This window comes from Mesoplodon mirus, assembly GCF_964341445.2.
Source record: "Mesoplodon mirus genome assembly, chromosome: 4".
NCBI classification, from domain to species: domain Eukaryota; kingdom Metazoa; phylum Chordata; class Mammalia; order Artiodactyla; family Ziphiidae; genus Mesoplodon; species Mesoplodon mirus.
Window position 1 is genome coordinate 158,831,058 of NC_138979.1, and position 20,108 is coordinate 158,851,165.

At 47.9% G+C, this 20,108-nt stretch overlaps 1 protein-coding gene across 1 annotated transcript in view; it reads left to right on the top strand.

Moving 5' to 3' along the window:
- The window catches only part of RGS6 (regulator of G protein signaling 6), a 581,826-nt gene that overhangs the window by 530,847 nt on the left and 30,871 nt on the right, over positions 1-20,108 (top strand). The window contains exons 15-16 of the mRNA XM_082617819.1: positions 4,604-4,790; positions 19,810-19,899. Coding sequence (XP_082473945.1) covers positions 4,604-4,790; positions 19,810-19,899 — 277 coding nt within the window. The remainder of the gene's footprint in view (positions 1-4,603; positions 4,791-19,809; positions 19,900-20,108) is intronic.

Genomic DNA, 20,108 nt, shown 5'->3' on the forward strand with positions numbered 1-20,108 from the left:
AACGCATCCAAGGTGAGGACTCCCAGTGCTGAAGCAGGGAGTCCCAAGGAGTGAGCTGGTCCCTCTCTTTTCTCTGTGTGTTTTCCTAGAATGGTGACAGGAGCCCCTTGCCACCTTTGCCCCCTTCCATCTCCCCTGCACAAATCTCTGTCCTACCTGGCTTGACACCCACTGCCGCTCAGCAGGGCACGAGTTAAAAAATCAAAACCTGCAGCAAAGAGCATCCATCCCCCGTACATTTTTTACGAGCTGTAACTCTCCTGAGAGAATGTGGTTGTTCTTCTAACCTGCAGATTGATTATCCCTGTTCCACACAGTGTCAGCTGAAGGGAGAAGCAATTAAAGAGAGCGCAGGAGAGTCGCCAGGTTGGCCTGGAGTGCTCCCATCTCCCACAGTTGCCTGGAGTCATAGGAAGACCTCGGAAGGTTGGCCAGGCCTGGCAGGGTTCCCGCGAACCAAACACATGGTTAATGGGAACAGAGGTGCTCCCGCAACACTGGGACAATCTGTGGCATTTCAGCCACTGCCTGGCAACCATCACTCGGCTTCCATGGTGCTGCTGGTGGTGGGGTTCCAGCCCAACCAGAGACTAAGTCAAGTGGCGTTCGTTGTGCCCGAGTCTCTGTTGACCAGCAGAGGGCACAGAAACCCTTCCTCTGCATGGAGTTGGCTTTTCCCTGGGAACGAACTAAAAGCTGAATTTTTCTAACCCATGAAAATCTTAGTTGATGAGAAGATAGGTAAGCGAGGAACTAAGGGCTGCCCAGACCTCCTGATAGGATGGAGAGCGTCCAGCTGCTGCGTGGTTCCCCTTGTTGCAGCCAGCCTTGGGGAGGAAACCCCATTCCCTGTCAGAACCCGGCCCTGCAGGAGATAGGAGGCCCCCTGGGGCAGCCCCCGACCACCCTCAAGTCCCATCCCCTGCTGCTTGGCGCCGGGGGTGTCTGAGCCCAGGCTGCCTCCCCGCAAAGGCCAGTTGCCACCTGCATTCCTAAGCCAATGACACGGATCACGTGCTGGCATAGGGCTGGCTGCCCCACCCTGCCGACTCCCGCAAAGCAGGACAGGTGGTCTCCCTGATCCCCGCGTGTCCTCGTGACCTGCCAGTCATGACAACCCTTCTGCCGCAAGAAGCCACGGAGGCTTAGTGCAGGGTGGGCACTAATCCGCCGCCGCTGGCACCCTCCTCCCTGCTGGTGTCCTGGAGGAGCAGCGGTACCTGCAGGCTTTTGATAAGAGCAGAAGCCGCCGGGGCCTCAGTGGGCCTCCCATCCTCAGTGGATGGGGGAGGGGAGCTTTGGGGCCTCTTTCAAGGGGAGGGGGGCCGGGCAGCCGGGGATCAGAGCCCCCAGCTCAGGCCCATGGGCTCACAGATGACAAATACAAACCAAGCCTGTTCTGAATTTCTAATTGACGCAAAGGTTCCTTGAAGCCAGTGATGGTAAACACATATGGGATGTCAGGATGCTGTTGTGATAGCATTTTTTTTTTTTTTTTTTTTTTTCGGTACGCTGGCCTCTCACCGCTGTGGCCTCTCCCGTTGCGGAGCACAGGCTCTGGACGCGCAGGCTCAGCGGCCATGGCTCACGGGCCCAGCCGCTCCGCGGCATGTGGGATCTTCCCGGACCGGGGCACGAACCCGTGTCCCCTGCATCGGCAGGCAGACTCTCAACCACTGCGCCACCAGGGAAGCCCCTGTGATAGCATTTTTGCTGTCACTTGAGAGGGATTAAACAGGTCATCTCCAAGGCAGACAGAGGGCTGAGAGGGTCCCCATGCGCGCAGGGAGAGAAAACTGCTGTCTGGGGAGTGTCCTCCCCACCCCTCCCCTTCCTCTTCCCCCCTCCTCCTCCTCTTCTCTCCTGTCCTCCAGCATGCCTGTTGTTTCTTTTTATGCTTTTTTTATACTTGGTTTTATCTGATAAAGGGAACCTTTTAATTTTTTATGTAAAAGTTTATGAAATTTGATTCAGAAATTTCCATTTCCATCCACCCCAGACCTTCTGTATACCCAGCTGAGCGATGTGCATTAATGTGGCTCCCAACTCATTCTGCCAAAGGGACACTGAGGCCTCAGGGGCCACGGGGAGCCTGCGGCGCTCAGAAGCCGCTGGGGCCTCGGGGCCTCCCCAGAGCTGCTCCTCAGAGCAGACTGGAACAAGGGACAGAAGGGGACGCCCACATGACAGTGACTGAGGGGGGCAGCAAATCGCCCAGGTGTCATCATTTGTGTGAGAAATTGCCGGGTCTGGTGGTCTTGGGAAGGACACTGGCCTGGAGAGGTTGCTCCCGGCCCAGGCCTCAGCCCGAGGTGGCTCCCCGGGGCTGCAGAGGACTCACCGAGCTGCCCGTTAGCCCTCCTTCCAGTCCTCTGAACTCAACACCAGTTCCTTTCTTTAGGGCTGGTTTCCTAACTTTTACCTGCCCATCAAACACGGTCCTCCAGGAGAAGAAAGCCTTATAGGTACTGTTATCGCCAGATGACCCTTTTCACCTTTAAATACTTGGCCACCTGCTTCATTTCATGGCAGACCTAGTGGGGGGGCAGAGAGACCCAAGGAACCTAGGGAACGTCCAGGGGGATGGAGGAGACCCACTCCCAGCTGAGTTTCAAAGACCCGTCCGAACAATTGGACAGTTAACAGCCCCCTTCAAACTCTACCCCCTGCCCACCAGACTCCGGTTAAACAGCCACTAGTTTCCCTCTCCCTGCGTAGCCAGAGGACGTGAGCGCCAAAGACCTGGGGCAGAAAGACAGAGGGCTGGTGTCGACGGGCAGGTGATGGCAGATGGCAGTGGCAGGAACCCCAAGCACCTTCCACCCAGGCCACCCGAGGAAGAGGTGAGCTCTGAGGGATCAGAGTGGCCCAGGATTGAACCTGTGGCCGCCCTGCAGCTCCCTCCATGGCTCCCACACACGGGGCCTGAAAGCATTTCAGAGTTACACCGGGTAGGAAGTGCTCAGACCAGACCTGTCTCACGTACCCCTCCACCTGCTTTGTACCCACTGTGCCACGAGGAGAGAGATGCCCAGAAAGATACAGCAATTCCAAGACAGCAGCACAGCGGGGATGAGAACTTCCTCATCTTCTGGTTGAGTGAAGTGATTGTCTCCTTCCCCGCCTCTCGCTCTTCAGGACCAGCGAGGAAACCATGAGGGTTTTCTTCAGGGAGATCGTTAGAATCACTAATGGCAAATCAGGGGGAGAGTTGGAGCTCACAGAGCTTGTGTCACACACGGATACACACACACACTCTCTCCAGTCTTCTGTCCTTGTGTAAATGAAGCTGCATTACCTGAGTTGGCCACTGGGTGGCACCTTTAGGCCATGCACTTGACTCCACAGACATCTCTGAACAGCAACAGAAAAATATGCTTACCCTTTAAAAAAAAGAGTACATCTTACTGTGGGTGAAATTCGATGACAGATTGAATGCACCTTCCTCCATGTCGTGGTTCAGCTTTTCTTGTCCCTGCCCTTTTGTTGACTCGAGTAGGTGTGATACCGGTGACTGTGGGAACCACAGAGCCAGGAGCCTGTCCTCATGTCTCATTGATGGGGAAACTGGACTCTGTTGTTCACAGGGCACAAGATGTGCCACCCAGACCTGAGTCCTGCTGAAAGCCCTCTCCAGGGATGCCTTGGGAACCCTCCTCATGACCTAGGGAGCTGTTGTCCAAGCTTTGGCCCTGGCTACTGCTGCTCTCAGCTGAAAAGAGCTCACAGCTCACGCCCACCTCTCCAACACCATGCTGCTGCTGAGGGATTTGTGAGAGGCAAATACGGATGTGAGCACGAGGGTTTTCTCTCCAGTGATCCCTGGAGAATCTTTTGGTAGAGAGGTTCCCCACGTATGTCCCTTCAGCTTTGTTCCAGATGAGCCCATCTGCATTCCAACAGACATTTATTGAGCACCTACTATATGCCAAGCACCATGCCTAATACTGATGTTGTAAATAGGCTCAGTTTCTCCATCTATAATATGAATGACTGGGTCCTTCCAGCTCGAATATTCTTAATGACGCCCAGATTCTATCTGCTTCTTGGATCTTTCCTTCATTTGGATGCTGCCATATCCCAACCAGATATGGCAAAGTGACTCACATTGTCTGTGGTGTGGCATCTATGTCAAGTGGTAGTTCTCAGCCAGGGGTGATTTTATCTCCCAGAAGACATTTGGTAATGTCCAGAAATTTTCTGGTTGTCACAACTGGGGAGGGGATGCCACTGGCATCTTGCGGGTCGAAGCCAAGATTGCTGCTAACTCTCTTTCAATGAACAAGGCAGCGCTCACAACAAAGAATTATCCAGCCTGAAATGTCAATAGTGCCGAGGCTGAGAAAACTTGATGTAGAGGGAGAGAAATCTCTTTTTGGTAATCAGAAGCACAGTGATCTTCTAACATGCATTTAGTGCAATAATGGAACGCCTTTGTATTCTCAGCAGTCCCTGCGGCCTTCGTGATGTGTGAAGTGGCCACTGGGAAGGCTTGGGGATGCAGCAGAATGAGTGCCATGGGAGGTCAGTTCTGGGACCATGTCCAGCAGAACAGCTATTGACTAAGCTCCTGGAACAGACTGTCTTTGTGCTTCCATTTCAGGTTCTGGTTGGCTGTCCAAGATCTCAAGAAACAACCCCTACAAGATGTGGCCAAGAGGGTGGAAGAAATCTGGCAGGAGTTTCTGGCCCCCGGAGCCCCAAGTGCAATCAATCTGGATTCTCACAGCTACGAGATAACCAGTCAAAACGTCAAAGATGGAGGGAGATACACATTCGAAGATGCCCAGGTTTGCTTATCTAGTTGAATAGTTCTGTCCCAAGATGTTCACTTTTCCGCTCCACCACCCCACCCTTTAACACACATCCAAGGCGTTGTATGTAGTTACAATTTCAGGTTTTATTATTTATAAGGCCATCAATGGAGACCACTCCAGGTAGGTGCACAAAAGAATTCCAGGAGGATTGTTTTCCTAAATGAGTTACATTGTTAAATAGAAATAGAAATTTACCATTATATGTGGTATCTTTTCCAGGAAAACCTCAGAGTGTTTTACAAAACCTGAAGTCCTGTAATAAGTCATAGTAGAATCTGGACACCATAGCACAACATTGGCAAACTGGGAACAGTAGCTGGCAGGGCGGGGGGTCAAGCCCACTCTCATAACTACCACCCTGCACTGCTTCCACAGTGACTCCCAAACCTGTGGTGACTGGGGAGCCTGTGCCATGTGATGAGATACCACGAGGAACAGGCCAAAGCCCCTGCCCTCAAGGGAGTTAAAGCCTAGTGGGAGAGAAAGACAAGGAAATGGGCAGTGTCACCAGTAAATGAAGTACCTCAACAGGATGAGCTCTAGGGTTTAAGGGACCCATGGTTGGTGGTTGGGGGAGGGAAACTCACAACCCTGCTAAGCACCGTTACCACACAGATGCTGGTGAGGCTGACGAAAGAAACAGAAGCCTCCTAAGCAGCAAGCTTAACTTGAGGGCTGGGAGGTGCCATTTCTAGAGGTAAGCATCAGACCCATTTCTCACTTCCTGGTTCCTAACTTTTATTTCCTTCCGCCATCCTACACTCCCTGACAGGGCTTAAGGTTTTGCTCTTGTCCCCTCGACCCTCTTCATTTCTCTCACTTGTAAGGTCCCCAGGTGAGAATTTAGCGAGATTGCCCTCCCACAGACATTACCCAATTTAGGAAACAGTCACCGATGCAGGTAATGACATGAGAACACAGCCAGTGTCTCATCACCCAGATTTGCCTTGTCATTTGCTCAAAATTTCAGAATGGAAATACCTACCCACCTCAACACCACAACTATCATTTCTCTCGCACTGGTCATGAGCTCCACTGAACACCTGTGCCAGGTAGATTTGGTTCTATAGAGTTCAGTGACTTTGCTTTATGAAGTCCCTCACACCCTTTGCACCTTCAAAGCAAAATATTTAAGTCATGAGAAACCTTTTTTTTTTTCCAATAGATTTTTGTATGTGTGTGTGTATGTGTCCCAAGCACATAGTGACATATCGTGGTGAGGAGAGTGATGGCGAAACTCCGTGGGTAATGGAGAGGCTCCATGGGTAGTAGAGGATCTCCATAGGTGATAGAGAATCTCAGTGGGTGGTGGAGAGATCTCCATGGGTGATAGAGAAGCTCACATGGGTGATGGAGAATCCCCATGGGTGTAGAGAAGCTCCATGGGTAGTGGAGAAGCTCCATGGGTGATGGAGAAGCTCCATGGGTGACAGAGAAGCTCCATGGGTGATGGAGAACCCCCATGGGTGATGGAGAAGCTCCCCATATGAACAATCTGAAGCACAAAACTCAACTCTCCATTATTCATGAAACAAGAGGAAAGGGATACTGGTCAGAACCATGATGCTCCCCTCCCAGTATTATTGCTCTGATCATGACATCAGGAAGGATTTATTTTCATGTTTTATTATGGAAACTTGTAAACATGTGGAAAAGTAGAAGGAATGGAACAACAAACCTTTGTGGACCCTCATCCAGACTCAGCAATCATCTCTACAAGACTGATCTCATTTTATCTGTGTCCCCACCTACTTTTTCACCATTTGTTTTAAAGCAAATCCAAGACTGTATCATTTCACTGTAAATAGTTAGGTATGTATCTCTAAGAGAAACTGACCCTTTGGTCTTAACATTACCACAAAGCCTTAACAAATTAGCAGTTATCTCTTAATATCATCAAATGTCGTGCAAGTGTTCAAATTTATGGTAGTTCCATAAATGCCTTTTTAAAATCGTTATTCAAAATCAGAATCCAAACAAGGCCCACACATCACAGTAGATCACCATGTGTCTTAAGTGCCTCGTAATCTACGGGCTCCTTTTACGTCCTCCCCACCCACCCCCCAACCCCTTGCAATTTACTTAATGAAGAAATTGGATCCTTTGTGCTGGAGAGATTCCACTGTCTGGATTTTTCTGACTGCAACCCTGTGGTACTATTTAACGTGTCCTTCTACCATCTGCATTTCCTGTAAACTGGTCATTTGACTTAGGTATGTAGTCAGATTTAAGTTTGATTTTTGTGGGCAAAACTACTTCCCAGACTGTGCTGTGCTGCCTTGTCAGAAGGCACATGATGTCTAGTTGTCTCTGTGGTTTTAGCAGCTATTGATGCTTATTGCTGAAATCCATTAGTTAATTAGGGGTTACAAAATGCTGTTCTAATTCTATCATTCTTTCTTCATTTATTAACTGAAATACAAATAATCAAGTGCATCTACCATTTGATTATCTAGTAATACAGTTCACATAGGAAAGATGGAATATGTGTTTGATTCATTCCCTTTATTTGCCAATTTAAAAAATAATGAATGGGGCTTCCCTGGTGGCACAGTGGTTGAGAGTCTGCCTGCCGATGCAGGGGACACAGGTTCGTGTCCCGGTCCAGGAAGATACCACATGCCGCAGAGCGGCTAGGCCCATGAGCCATGGCCACTGAGCCTGCGCGTCCAGAGCCTGTGCCCCGCAACGGGAAAGGCCACAACAGTGAGAGGCCCACGTACCGCAAAAATAATAATAATAATAATAATAATAATGATGATGAATGGTTTACTGTCATCATCCAGTGGTGACCAATTAGGGGTTTTTTGTGTGTGTGTCTTTTAGTATCCTTGTAAACCTGTGGGTTTAAACATATTTGATGTGTTTTATCCATTTTGTTTATTATTTTTATCAATGTTTGGATTGTGCCATCTCTGCCCTGTTGGCTCCTTCTGACATGACCCTACTAGTGTTTGATGTCATTCAAATACCAAGGAAACTAAGATGATCCAGGCCAGTCCCCAGACCCGGAATTAGCTAGTTCTCTAAGAATCGCTGGTTCCTCTTAGGGGGAAATGGTTTTTAGAGACCATCATTTGGGCACTTAGAGGCACTCCTTGTTCCTGGGTTGGTCATCATTTTTAGGCCTTTCCAGTGGCCAGAGCTAGGAAATAGGTAGTTGTTATTTCTGATAAAAATACATCACAAGTACATACTGATACCTTCCATTCAAACTCAAAACTACAAGGGATTTTATTTAACTTCTTTCTTATGTCTGTGTCACCTTTCTCTATGCTGAGAATCCTGGTTCTCAAGGACACCACAGATGATAGCATTAGTACTTCATGTTATTTGCTTTATCCTGCATCACCACAGAGCAGTCTCAAAATCGCAGTGCCACCTAACAGCAGGGATGTGATTATTGCCTGGTTCTTTAATAGCTGCATAGTATTCCATTGTGTTGAAGTACCGTAGTTTAGTCAACCAGTCCTCTCTTCCTGACATTTATGTTATTACTAAGTCAAGAAATATTTGATGGGAAAACTTGGGAAGTCAGCACATTGTGCCTTGACATGTTTCTGGATACACAGCCTTCATTAGCACAGTTCTCTGCCATTTTTCAGGTACATACTTCCAAATATATTGTATCTCCTTACTGAGGATACCCAAAGCATCTCTAACCTCCTCAGTGTCTGTTAGGACTGGGATTCTCTGAATTCTAATAAAGTACTCTTCCTAAACCAATTTCTTTTCAGCTTGTCCCCTTTTGTTTCTTTAGTGTGTTTTCATCATAAGTATACAAAGTGCTTCTCACTAGCACTCTGACCTTGGGCAAGTTACTTAAACTCCCTGAGTCTTCTTTTCCTCATCTGTAGAACACAGATACAATGGTACCTATACTGTGGAAAGGGAATTAAGTGAAATGAAGCATGTCAACAACTAACAGTCTCTGGCTCACAGTAAGATAAGATATTTATGATATTATTTCCTTAATGTCATTAATATTCTTTTCTTATACTTTTATGTTTAGGAAGTTTGGTGAAAAAATTCAAATAATTGCATATAATCTTAGTACCCAGAGATAACCCCTATTCTAGTGTTTTGTTTCTCTCAACTTATGTGTAAAGAGTGTTTATGCAAATAGGGTGATTCTGTAGCCTGCCTTTTACACTAAACTAAGAGTTGATTTAAAAGGCTAAATTTCTGGGCTTCCCTGGTGGCGCAGTGGTTGAGAGTCCGCCTGCCGATGTAGGGGACACAGGTTCGTGCCCTGGTCCTGGAAGATCCCACGTGCCACAGAGCAGCTGGGCCCGTGAGCCATGGCCGCTGAGCCTGCGCGTCCAGAGCCTGTGCTCCGCAACGGGAGAGGCCACAACAGTGAGAGGCCCGCGTACCACAAAAAAAAAAAAAAAGGCTAAATTTCTTCTATAAAGGGCCAGATAGTTTAAATTTTGAGGTTTGTGGGTCATATGATCTACATCACTACTACTCAATTCTGCCATATAAAAACAGCTACACCGTAACAGTGTAACAATGTAAAATACATAAATAAGTGGGCATGGTTGTGTTGAAAAACTTTATTTATGGACCCTGAAAGCTCAATTTCTTATCATTGTTCATGACATATTATTCTTCTTTTGATTTTTTTTCAGCCACTTAAAAATGTAAAAACCATTCTTAGTTCACATAACATAAAGAAATAGAGTTTGAGACCACTGTGCTGAACAATATATCATGCAAATCATTGAAACACTTCAACAAATCCAGAAAGATAGAAGATAGACTTGGGAGTGGTTAATCTTTCATTTATATGGGAGAGTAGGTTAGAGTAGACCATCTTGGTGCAGTAACAGCAACCCACCAATCTACGCGAATGTTTCTGCATCAAGATCGAGTGTTACGGAGCCAACCGACCGAGGGGAAGGCAGCCGGTACCATGATCTTCACACTGCCTTACACTTCCTGGCCAGCACTGCTGCCTGCACCCGCTGCACAGGTGTGACTTAGAAGTTTCGAGGTAAGGAGAGGAGGCTAAGACCCAGCCAGGACTTGCTCTCCGATCTCCCGACTTGCTGGTCAAGTCTGCAGCTCAGATCACACTGCCCCTGGGTTATTAGAGCTGAAGGCTTGGTTGTCATGCAGAGACCTGGAGAAACTCTGGTCCCTAGAGAAGGTCCCCAAGCTGGAGAGCAGGCTCTGATCCTGTTTCAGCCATATGCTTTGTCTAGGATTGTAAGATTGTACCTGTAAGTCCTTTAAGCTTGCTCCCCTCAGTCTGCCCATCTGAGAAGTGGCAATGGTAACACCCAAGCCCTTTGGGACGCCCCCCTCCATCCCCCCATTGGGATCAGGAGCTCTGGGGTGGCTTCCTCAGCCGGTCACATGGTTCTCAGAAGCCAACCAACAGTGGTCAAAATGCCAATAGACATGTGAGTATATGTCCTGCTATTAGGGGTCAGTAGCCAGAGTGAAGGCTCAGCCAGATTTATGCATTCATTTGAAATGGGGACTGGGGCGGGGGGCGGTGGAGGCTCCCTCTGACGGTTTTGTCTTTTATTTGGCCACACGCATTGTTACAGCAAAGTTAATTGCCTGTGTTTGCTTCCTGTGGAGATATCTCACAAGATGCCCTGTCAGCATGGGCCTAGCATTTGCACTTGTGTTTTGCCGATCCATTTGGCTTTTTTGAAAATTTGGGCCAAGACCAAATCTTCCCTAAAGGTCTGTGGGCTGTGACCATAGCCCTCAGCTGTTTGCTGTGTTGTTCCAGTTTCACAGATTTAGCCTCGTGAGGGGAGGAAAAAAAAAGAAAAATGAGCCATGATTTTTTTTTTTTAAGGACTCAGTTCTTTATGCCAGGGATTGAATTCTCTGTTCTCAATCTTGGGGCGTCTGCAGGAGCTGCATTGCCACCTACTTCCTATGTGGTCTCGGGCAAGGACCTTGACCTTTTGTGCCCTAGTTTTGAGGTAATAGCAGTGAAAATTCTTTGAACAAGTGAAGTGCTACATAGTTACATGTGTGAACTCACAAAACTTAATGGCTTCAGTATTCCCTGAGGTCTCACAATTCCAAGCTAGATCTAAACCGACTTCTCCCAAGAAGGGTCTGCTCTTAGAAGGGGTTCTTAGGGGGGAAATTCAAACATAAAAAGTATGTAGGAGCCAAATTTGGGGGGCCTTGAGCGTCTGCCTAAGGAATTTGAACTTTTCAGTCTGAAGACAGTAGGAAAACATTGAAGGCTCAGAGCTGAAAGAGGAGGAATCCAATGACGATGAGCAGGGCAAGCTGCAGCTGAGAGAGATCTGAATCTCGGGGCGTGTAGTCCGAAGCTCTGCTGGCGGTGTTTGGAGGAGAGAATGAAACCACAGGAAGTATCTCGAGCCTAAGACCTCCTCTTAGGGCATTCATCTCTTTCCAGAGCCTCCACAGGCTGCAGGAGGGAGACTGGAGTCAGCAGGCTGGTGCAGTGGCTGCCTGGCTTCAATTTTAAAAGTCTCAGAGTATCCTAGGATGTTCCGAGGACTGTGTCACTGGATCCATTCATTCATTCGTCCGTCTCCCCATCCATCCATTTCATGAACATTCATTCTCCTGTTCAAGTTGGGAGACCTTGACCTGTGGGCTGTGAAGTTCTACACTGAGGGAAATTGCAAAGGATATTACGGACCCAGATGGCTTTTTGCCATTGGGCACAGCTTATCCAAGAGCACATCATTCTTTTTTTTTTTTTTTTTTTTGCGGTACACGGGCCTCTCACTGTTGTGGCCTCTCCCATTGCGGAGCATATGCTCCGGACGCGCAGGCTCAGCGGCCATGGCTCACGGGCCCAGCCACTCCGTGGCATGCCCGTGGCATGTGGGATCTTCCCGGACCAGGTCACGAACCTGTGTCCCCTGCTTCGGCAGGCGGACTCTCAACAACTGCGCCACCAGGGAAGCCTGAGCACATCATTCTTTACAAATGAAACAAAACAGGCCTAAGAAAACACTTCACTGAGATTGGATTGGATTGGAAATCTGTCCATCAAAGGGACTGACAGTTGAATCTGACGGACCAATCCAGCCTGTTGACTTTGGTCCCTGCAGGTTCCCATGTAGGTTTCCTACATGTCCAAGCCACCCTGCTTTCCTGACCTGCAGTAGCTGCTCAGATGCCCCATCCAGACCTGTACCTGCAGTGTCTGGCCTCCAGCGCCTCTGGATTTTAAGTTCTTTGCTGGGAGCAGACATCTGGCCTTCCTTACCTTCTGTAAAATCCCTACAACACTAAAATAACGCTCTGCACACAGTTTTGGTTTAAATTAAAAAATTGCCTTGACAACTCAGTCCAGAATGATTACACTCTCAGCTGTACCTAGCATTTAAAATAAATAAATAAATAAATAAAAGGCCATTTGTCCCTTGGTTTTCCACTTTGAAAAATCTTGCCACACAACCTTGGGGAGCACATATAGTAGGTGCTCAATAAGTACTGGTTAAATCCTATTTCTACAATATGCCAATTCAGCAAAACTTGGAATATCCACTAAGGCCCAGATGTTCTAGGCTCTGGGAATATACAGATACATAAGCTCTCCTCTTAAGCAGACCTCAATCTAAGTTACCAAAACTCCGCTTGGCCATCATCCATGCGTGGAGTGATCAAAGGGCAACCTCAAGGGCTTCCCTGGTGGCGCAGTGGCTGAGGGTCCGCCTGCCGATGCAGGGGACACGGGTTCGTGCCCCGGTCCGGGAAGATCCCACATGCTGTGGAGCGGCTGGGCCCGTGAGCCATGGCTGCTGAGCCTGCGCGTCTGGAGCCTGTGCTCCGCAACAGGAGAGGCCACAACAGTGAGAGGCCCGCGTACCGCAAAAAAAAAAAAAAAAAAAAAAAAAAAAGCAACCTCAAGGTCAAAATGAGGTCAGGGTGATACAAGAGCTGAGAAATACACCATCAAGTTACACCCACAGTGAGCAGACAAGAAGCCTCTAGTCAAAAGTCTCTATTCTTACCTAAACTTAGATGTTTCAAAGCAACTTGATTAAGGAATGCAAGGCCTCTAACATTTGCTTTGTTCCAAAGCCAGAGTCCAGTGGAGCCCACGTTTACATTTGCCCCAAATTACTCAGAAGCAGATGTCTTCCTAGCTTGATGAAGGCTGTTAATCTTTGCCCCAGTGGTGGAGGTGGTGGCATTGTGTGCCAGTATCACAAGACTACACCAAGTTTCCTGATATTAATCCTCATTTGGAGGGCATTTCCTAGTAGACTTCCCATGCCAGACATATTTTAATAAAAAATGCTATGGCACTGCTTACTCCAGGAATTACTCATTTTATCCTGTGGGTGGTTTTATTTTAGGGAAATGAACAGCAGAGGGAGGGATGCATTTTGAAAAGAACAAATCAGTTGTTTGTGAGCAGTTTCTGTTTATTACCACACAGACGAGTAGTTCTTGAAGAGAAGGCGTCAGAGAACTAAATTCCAAAATTTCTTTGTCGATGCTTCAGAGCAGAGATTTCTTGCACCAAGCCCCATGACCTTGAAGAGGAGAAGGAAACATTTGTCTAAGTTAATACCCATGGTATTTGGGTAGGTGAAAGGAAATATGCAAAGCTGTCTTTGAAGCTACTCTTATCTAAGAATAGGGATTGAACAGCATCAAAATACTGTGCCCTTTGGCTAGTTAAATTGAACATGTTTATACAGATGCTTTGCAATGTAAAGGCAAAAGATAATTCACTCTTACACTCTCTTATGACTTGAATGCTGCATTCCATGGAAACAGTGTCCGCCACGTCCCACTTAGAAGGACAAAGAAATCCAAATGGGGGCTTCTCATTTAAGATCCACAGGATCCTAGAATATTTTTTTAAATGTGTATATATATATATATATATATATATATATATATATATCACTTTGCCATACAGCAGAAATGAACACAACATTGTAAATCAACTATATTTCAATTTTAAAAAAGAAGGAAAAAACCTGGAAAAAAAGATCCACAGGATCCTAGGATGGTCATCCAAAGCCGCATCCATGAGGACAAGCTACTGTCTTTCACTCAAGTGAGCGTCTGTACTCACTCAAGTGAGTCTTTTCTATGTTTATTAAGCAGATACTGACTTAGGATCCCCATCAATTCCCTACCACTGTGCAGTCCCACCCTCTGTCCGCCTGAAGGACCCATGATGAGAAAAGTGTTAATTTTCTTTAGGCTTCAGCTAACCATGCCTAAGGTCTGAAGACCTTTGGTTTAAGATATTCAAGAGTCTCTTGAAAGGTGAGACTCATACATCTTCTGGGTGACTTTCTGTGACACAGACTTGCTGCCTGTGACTCCCCAGGGGCCCGGTCAGCCCTCAGAGCTTTGCCAGTTGGGCCCTTCCTTCTGGTGCGGAAGGCAAGTTGTACATGATCTGTGAGGTGAGAGCCTGTGTCACCCTGGGAGACTTGGCCGTTGCTGTCACTGACAACGTGGTGGTGCACAGTTCCCGAAAGGGAATGGTGAATGGCGGTTGCATCTACCCCTGGGATGACTCAGATTAAAGATTGAGAGGAGGCCCCTGACGCTTCTGCTAACCACATGCTGAGGACTTTGTCTCAGCCACAGAACCTGACTCCCTCAAAACCCCAACTCAAAGACCATGAACAGCAGCATGTACCAAGGGAAGAGTGTGAGCTTCGGGGTCACAGAACACTGGGCTCAAATCCTTGCTCTGTGCTTGGGCAAGTCACTCAACTTTGTAGAGCTTTAGTGTCCTCATCTGTAAAATGGGGTTGTTTAAACCTAAGCATTGATTCAGATCAAACAACAACAGCAATGGAAATAATACAGCTGGACTCCGCTCACCTTTCCTCCTCCCCAGGAACCTTCTGGTCTTTGGTCTCCTTCCCACGTCATCCCTGGCAAGGACAGTCCCAACATGAAGGCCAGTTATCATCATTACTTTACATGTGTATAGTTTTCGTAATGTGTTCCCTTGTATTTCCTCGGTTAATTGTGTGCTCAGCGGGGCTGGAAAAGGCAGAGTCGGGACCTGAATCCAAACCTTTGGCCCCCAGCCCAGCCCCCCTTCCAGCGTCTCACACGGCAATGTCACATCCTGCCCCACAGCATCATCTTCCTTCAAAGGACCACAAGGGACCCAACAGTTCCCAAAGGCTGGATGTTGTTCCAGGAAGCTTGGGTGTTCCCAAGAGGACAGAGGACAGAGACACATACATCTGCAAAAGAAAAACAGGACACTTGAAAATCCCAAGAAGAGCTCTTGGCAGCTGTGCAATGCTCCAGCTCAGCGGCCTCCCACTCCAGGAGGATGCTCTAAAGCCGGAGGATGAGATTGTAGCTGTTTCAGGAACCCACAGCAAAGAGGAGGACATAAGGGTGTTCTGAAGTAGTCTGACTGCTCCAGCATGCTTGGGGCCCAAGGCCCAGGCATCTGTCTGATTACCTTCCCCAGCACTGTGAGGCCCACCGTGTCCTGTCTAAAAACAAAGGAGATTTCCCAATGAGGACCCTCACTGCAAAACATTGATTTGTAGCAGGTGTGGTTTTGAGACAGTGTGCACTGCTCACTCCCTCCTCCTCCTGCATATGTCTTGGACTCCACTGATTCCAGTCGTTTTGGGTTTAGGGGTTTTTTTCTTTCTCTCCATTGCTTTTTTTTCTGAATTTTTTTTATTGAAGTATGGTTGATTTACAACATTATATGAGTTTCAGGTGTACAACATGGCATTCAATATTTTTATAGATTACATTCCATTTAAAGTTACTATAAAATCTTGCCCATGGTTCCAGTTGGTTTTGCTTCTGCCTTAGCATTCCAGGTAAGCAAAGCTCCCATCTTGGGCTTGGCCCTGGACGAGGGTGGAGTGTCTCATCAGGGTGACATCTATGTACTGTAACTGTCAACCGCCATGGGGTGTGATTCCCTCCCCCCACTGAGAATTGCAGCTAAGATGTCCAGTATGACTTAGGGCCTTAGGGCATCAGTTTCTCTACCTATGGAGAACCATCCTCACCCTCCCTGGAGCAGGTGCCTCCCTACGTGTCAGGAAGGCAGATGTGGACCCTGGTAGTTCTGCTTGTTCACAGTCAACTCAATCGTCCGTTTTTTAGAAAGAGAGAGAGGGAGCAGGGAAGGGAGGGGTCTGGGGAAGGAAGGGAGGGAGGGAGGGAGGGAAATAAAACAAGAAAAAGCAAAGGAGAGAAATGCAAACTTCTTTCTCTCTGGCCCTTAGGAATTCTGTCGATGAGCGCTCGCTGGTTTTGCCAGTGGCTCTCCTGCTTCTTGCAGATTCTGGATATACATTTTCCTTAAGACTGGTTGTCTGCAAAGCAGTGGAAACAAACCAGAACCCCTCATAAATCAGTAGGGGTCACTGCCAAGAGCTTTGTACACTTGCTGTCCCTGGCAGTGATAAACTCATTGCATTTGGGAACTGGCCAAAGGCCCTGAGTCCTATCTTAATTCTCATTCCCAGAAAAACCTCAGCACTCCGTTCCCCCACCCCCTGTTTACTGTCTTTGTGTTTCTTAGACAAAGCTGGCGAGGAAGAAGGCACAGAGTTCCATAACTGGGTACATCAAAGGCTGCACTTCTTTGCTTGGGGGAGGAGAGGAGGGTAGAGGAGAGTCCTGGATCCATAGGCTGTGGGAGAGGAGGCCCCAGATGGGCCTGAAGCCTCGGGCCCTGTGGGGGGCATGAGGGATCTGCAGAGGTTCTCGGATTCTGTTTTGCTCAGACCATGCCTTGCACATGCTGTGTTGTTTTGGTGGTGGTTTCCTTACAGGGTAATCTGAGACGGTCATAATGATGGCCAAGGGCTAGCAACGAGGTTGGCAGAGTGAGACTGCCTTATGCAACCCACATCCAACAAGCTATGTTCTCTTTACTCTCTCCCCACAAGGTCCTCACCTTGGCTCTGGCCTTGGCAACAAATTGCCAAGTTGGCATGTGACATAGAGAGGACAAGAGCAGCGCCCAAACTGCCCCTCTGACCCACATCAACTGCCCCCCGCTCCCCAGAGAGGGGACCACCACTGCCTGCTGCTCCTCGGCCCTGGGTTGTCCTTCCTGCTCTGGTTGACCAGACTAGGAACTGGGAGACACATTCCTGTCTGCTCAGCTCTTCCTACCTTGATGAGGCTCTTTCTGGTTGAGGGACAACCATTCCCCACCTCGGGCAGGGTAGGTCATCCTCAGTTATACCCGTTCACAGCACCCTGAGCCTGCTCTTCTTCCGTGTATCCCTCAGGTCAACTGGTCACGCACACCCTTATGCAATGAACTCTAAGCTGTATGACAGCGGGGACCTCTTCTGTCTTGGCGATGCTGTAATCTCGGTGCCTGACACAGTGCCTGGCACCTAGGAGATGCTCAACAAATATTTTGGAGATCAAATGTTGAGGCATCTGCTTTATCCTATTCTTTCTCAATTGACAAGTTCTTTCTTTCAATGGCTTTTTCTGCCCACGATGAGCTGGAGGAATTAGCTAGATCAGGGGTGAAATTTGTTGCCAAGGCCAGAAGGGCTGGGCTGGGAAAGGTTTCCTTCCTCTTCTTGGGGGAGCAGGGGGTATTTTGTGAGATATACTTGGGGATTTAGATTCCTCTGAGAAGTCAGAACAAGAAGCATGGGCCTGTTGCCTTGGAGAGGGGTTTGGAGAGGGTCCAGGCCTGAGGGCCAGGCCTTTCCAGATGACTCAGGAGCCACCTGGCTCTGTGGGCCAGACAGAAGCCATGCCTGAGACAAGAAGAAGGAGACAGCGAGATAGTTTCTCTCTGGGTTAACATTTGTACCTAAGATGTAAATGTTAGACCACTTTAAAGGAACAACAAATGCAAAGACCATGATGTCCCTCGGTCTAGGCCCTGAGGCCATTAGGGCTGAGCCACAAGGCCCACATCGGGACTTCCTTTGAGTTGAGTGTGATCCCCACTCTCCTTCCATATAGAGAGCAGGATCTGATCATAAACTAAAACAAGTATGGAGCCTGCAAACTTGCTCAGTACTTGCAAGCTCAGACCAGCATTTCAGTGAACCAAAAAGCAACATAAATTCCTCTAACATTTAACCCTGTGCTGGACGCTATGCACATATAAGAGATTAAAAACACATTGTTCCCTCAAGGAGCTTAAACTAGAGTGGGCTGGATTTTTGTCTGAAATTTGCAGAAAAACACTCAGCGACATGTGTTCCCACTAAGTTTATTAACTCAGAACACATCTGGATCATCAAAGTAGATTCAGATTGAAGCCAGTGTTTCATTTCACTGGGGTCCTTTCAGTGGTCCCATTCTCACGAGTAGCTCTGCACCTGCTTTTATAAATATGGGGGCGTCTGGGCAAGAATGAAGCTGGTACCCAAATAGGTCTGCATATGGTCCATCTGAAGATGGCCTGAGAGGGACCCACATGCCACCAAGGTGATGCTTGCTTTCTGTCTTCACTTTCTTTTGAGGTGGGTAGGAGGAGGGTCTTGGCAAGCCATCATCATCACCCAGCTTCCTCTGGGATGCACCAGCAGTCTGGCCAGGTATCTCTTAAACGTGCCCCCAGCTGAGGAGAAGTCTCTACCTCCCCTTCCTCCTCCCCTGGGAAGAGTACCCGAGGAAGAGGTCCTTAATGACCAGTCCAGCCTCTTTGCTGAGCATTCTCTTCACTGACCAGCTCTCCGTTCCCCTGAGCACTGGGGCCCTTGTCCAGCTTCGTGGGATGAACAATGAGTGTACATCAGGCAAGATGCTTCCCTGCCTGATGATCCCACCCTCCCTAGGGAAAGTCCACCCTCCTCCTAACAGGTCCTCTCTTGGGACAGCCAGGCTTTCCTGTGCAGCTGAGCTACCTTCCATTTCAACTAATAAATAACCCTTTTTCAATGGACAAGCTCCGTCTTTTAATGAAACAGGCTTTCCCCGCCCTTAATGAGGACAGATCTATTAGGAAGGGATCACAAGGCTATAGGAATTAGCCGGAAGTGAAAGGTAAAATCCGTTGCCATGGCCAGAACGTAATGCCTCTAGGAGCCCAGGAAGGCACTATGCCCCAGCATCTGCCCCTCCCGGATGGAAGACTCAGGCCTGGCATATTTGCCCAGATGCCCCCACGATCTGGTTCTAAGGGTCCCCTTCCAGGATGGGATGGTGGCCCTGACATGCACACACTGACCCAATTGCATCGTTGCCTTTGGACTTTGTTTTAATTACACGTTTTATTTTGAGATACTTTTAGCTTCACAAGCAGTTATAAGAAATAATATAGAGACATCCCATTGACCCAGTTTCTCCTAACAGTAGCATCTGCAAAAGCTATACTACAGTATCACGGCCACGATGTTGACATTGCTACATCCCCCGAGTTTATCAGATTTCCCAATTTTACTTGTACTCGGATGTGTGTGTCTGTGTTTAGTTCTATACAGCTCTATCACATGTGTAAGATGTGTCAAGATACAGAGCTAGTCCACCACCACAAGAACCCTTCCTTTTGTCTTTTATAACCACACCTCCTTCCCCTCCCTACCCCTCTCCCGTCCCTAACCTCTGGCAACCACTAATCTGTTGTCTGTTTCTATAATTTGTCATTTCAAGAATGTCATATCAGTGGAATCACACAGTATGTAACCTTCTGGGGCTTTTTTTCATTCATCATAATTCCTTTGAGATTCATCCAGGTGGTTGGGTGCATCAGTAATTTCTTCCTTCTTATTGCTGTGCCTGTGGTTTTAATCATTAAGCCGTACTGCATCCCAACGTGGCACCAAGGCCCAATGACATAGCCTCTGCGACATGATCCTCAAGGATCTTTTACTCTGTGAGAGAAAATAGGTTTTGGGTGGTGTTTTCTGAGTGGGAAAAAAACGAAACAAAGCAAACATGTTACATGTTTTTCCAGGTACAGACAAGCATATTTCGGTTTGTTTTTTTCTTTCCTATCACAGTGGCCAGTTGGGTTGCAGTTCCCTTTAGCATTGGTTGACAGTTCTTTCTTGTGTCTTCCCACCTCCCGCCTTTCCAGGAGCACATCTACAAGCTGATGAAGAGTGACAGCTATGCCCGCTTCCTCCGGTCAAATGCTTACCAGGACTTGCTGCTCGCCAAGAAGAAGGTATCTCTGCGAAGGGTAGCCTTGCCTTTCTTAGCACTGTTGACCTTTGCCTGCTGCTTGCTGCTGGTATGAAATGAGAATGTCATCCCTTGGGTTTTATTTCTTTTCTCTTTTCTTCTTTCCCTTCTGTACCTGGTCCCACTCCAATAGAATATAATTAGGATTGTCACCACGTCAGCCCCCCCGCCAAGGTCCAGGGTGTGGCATCC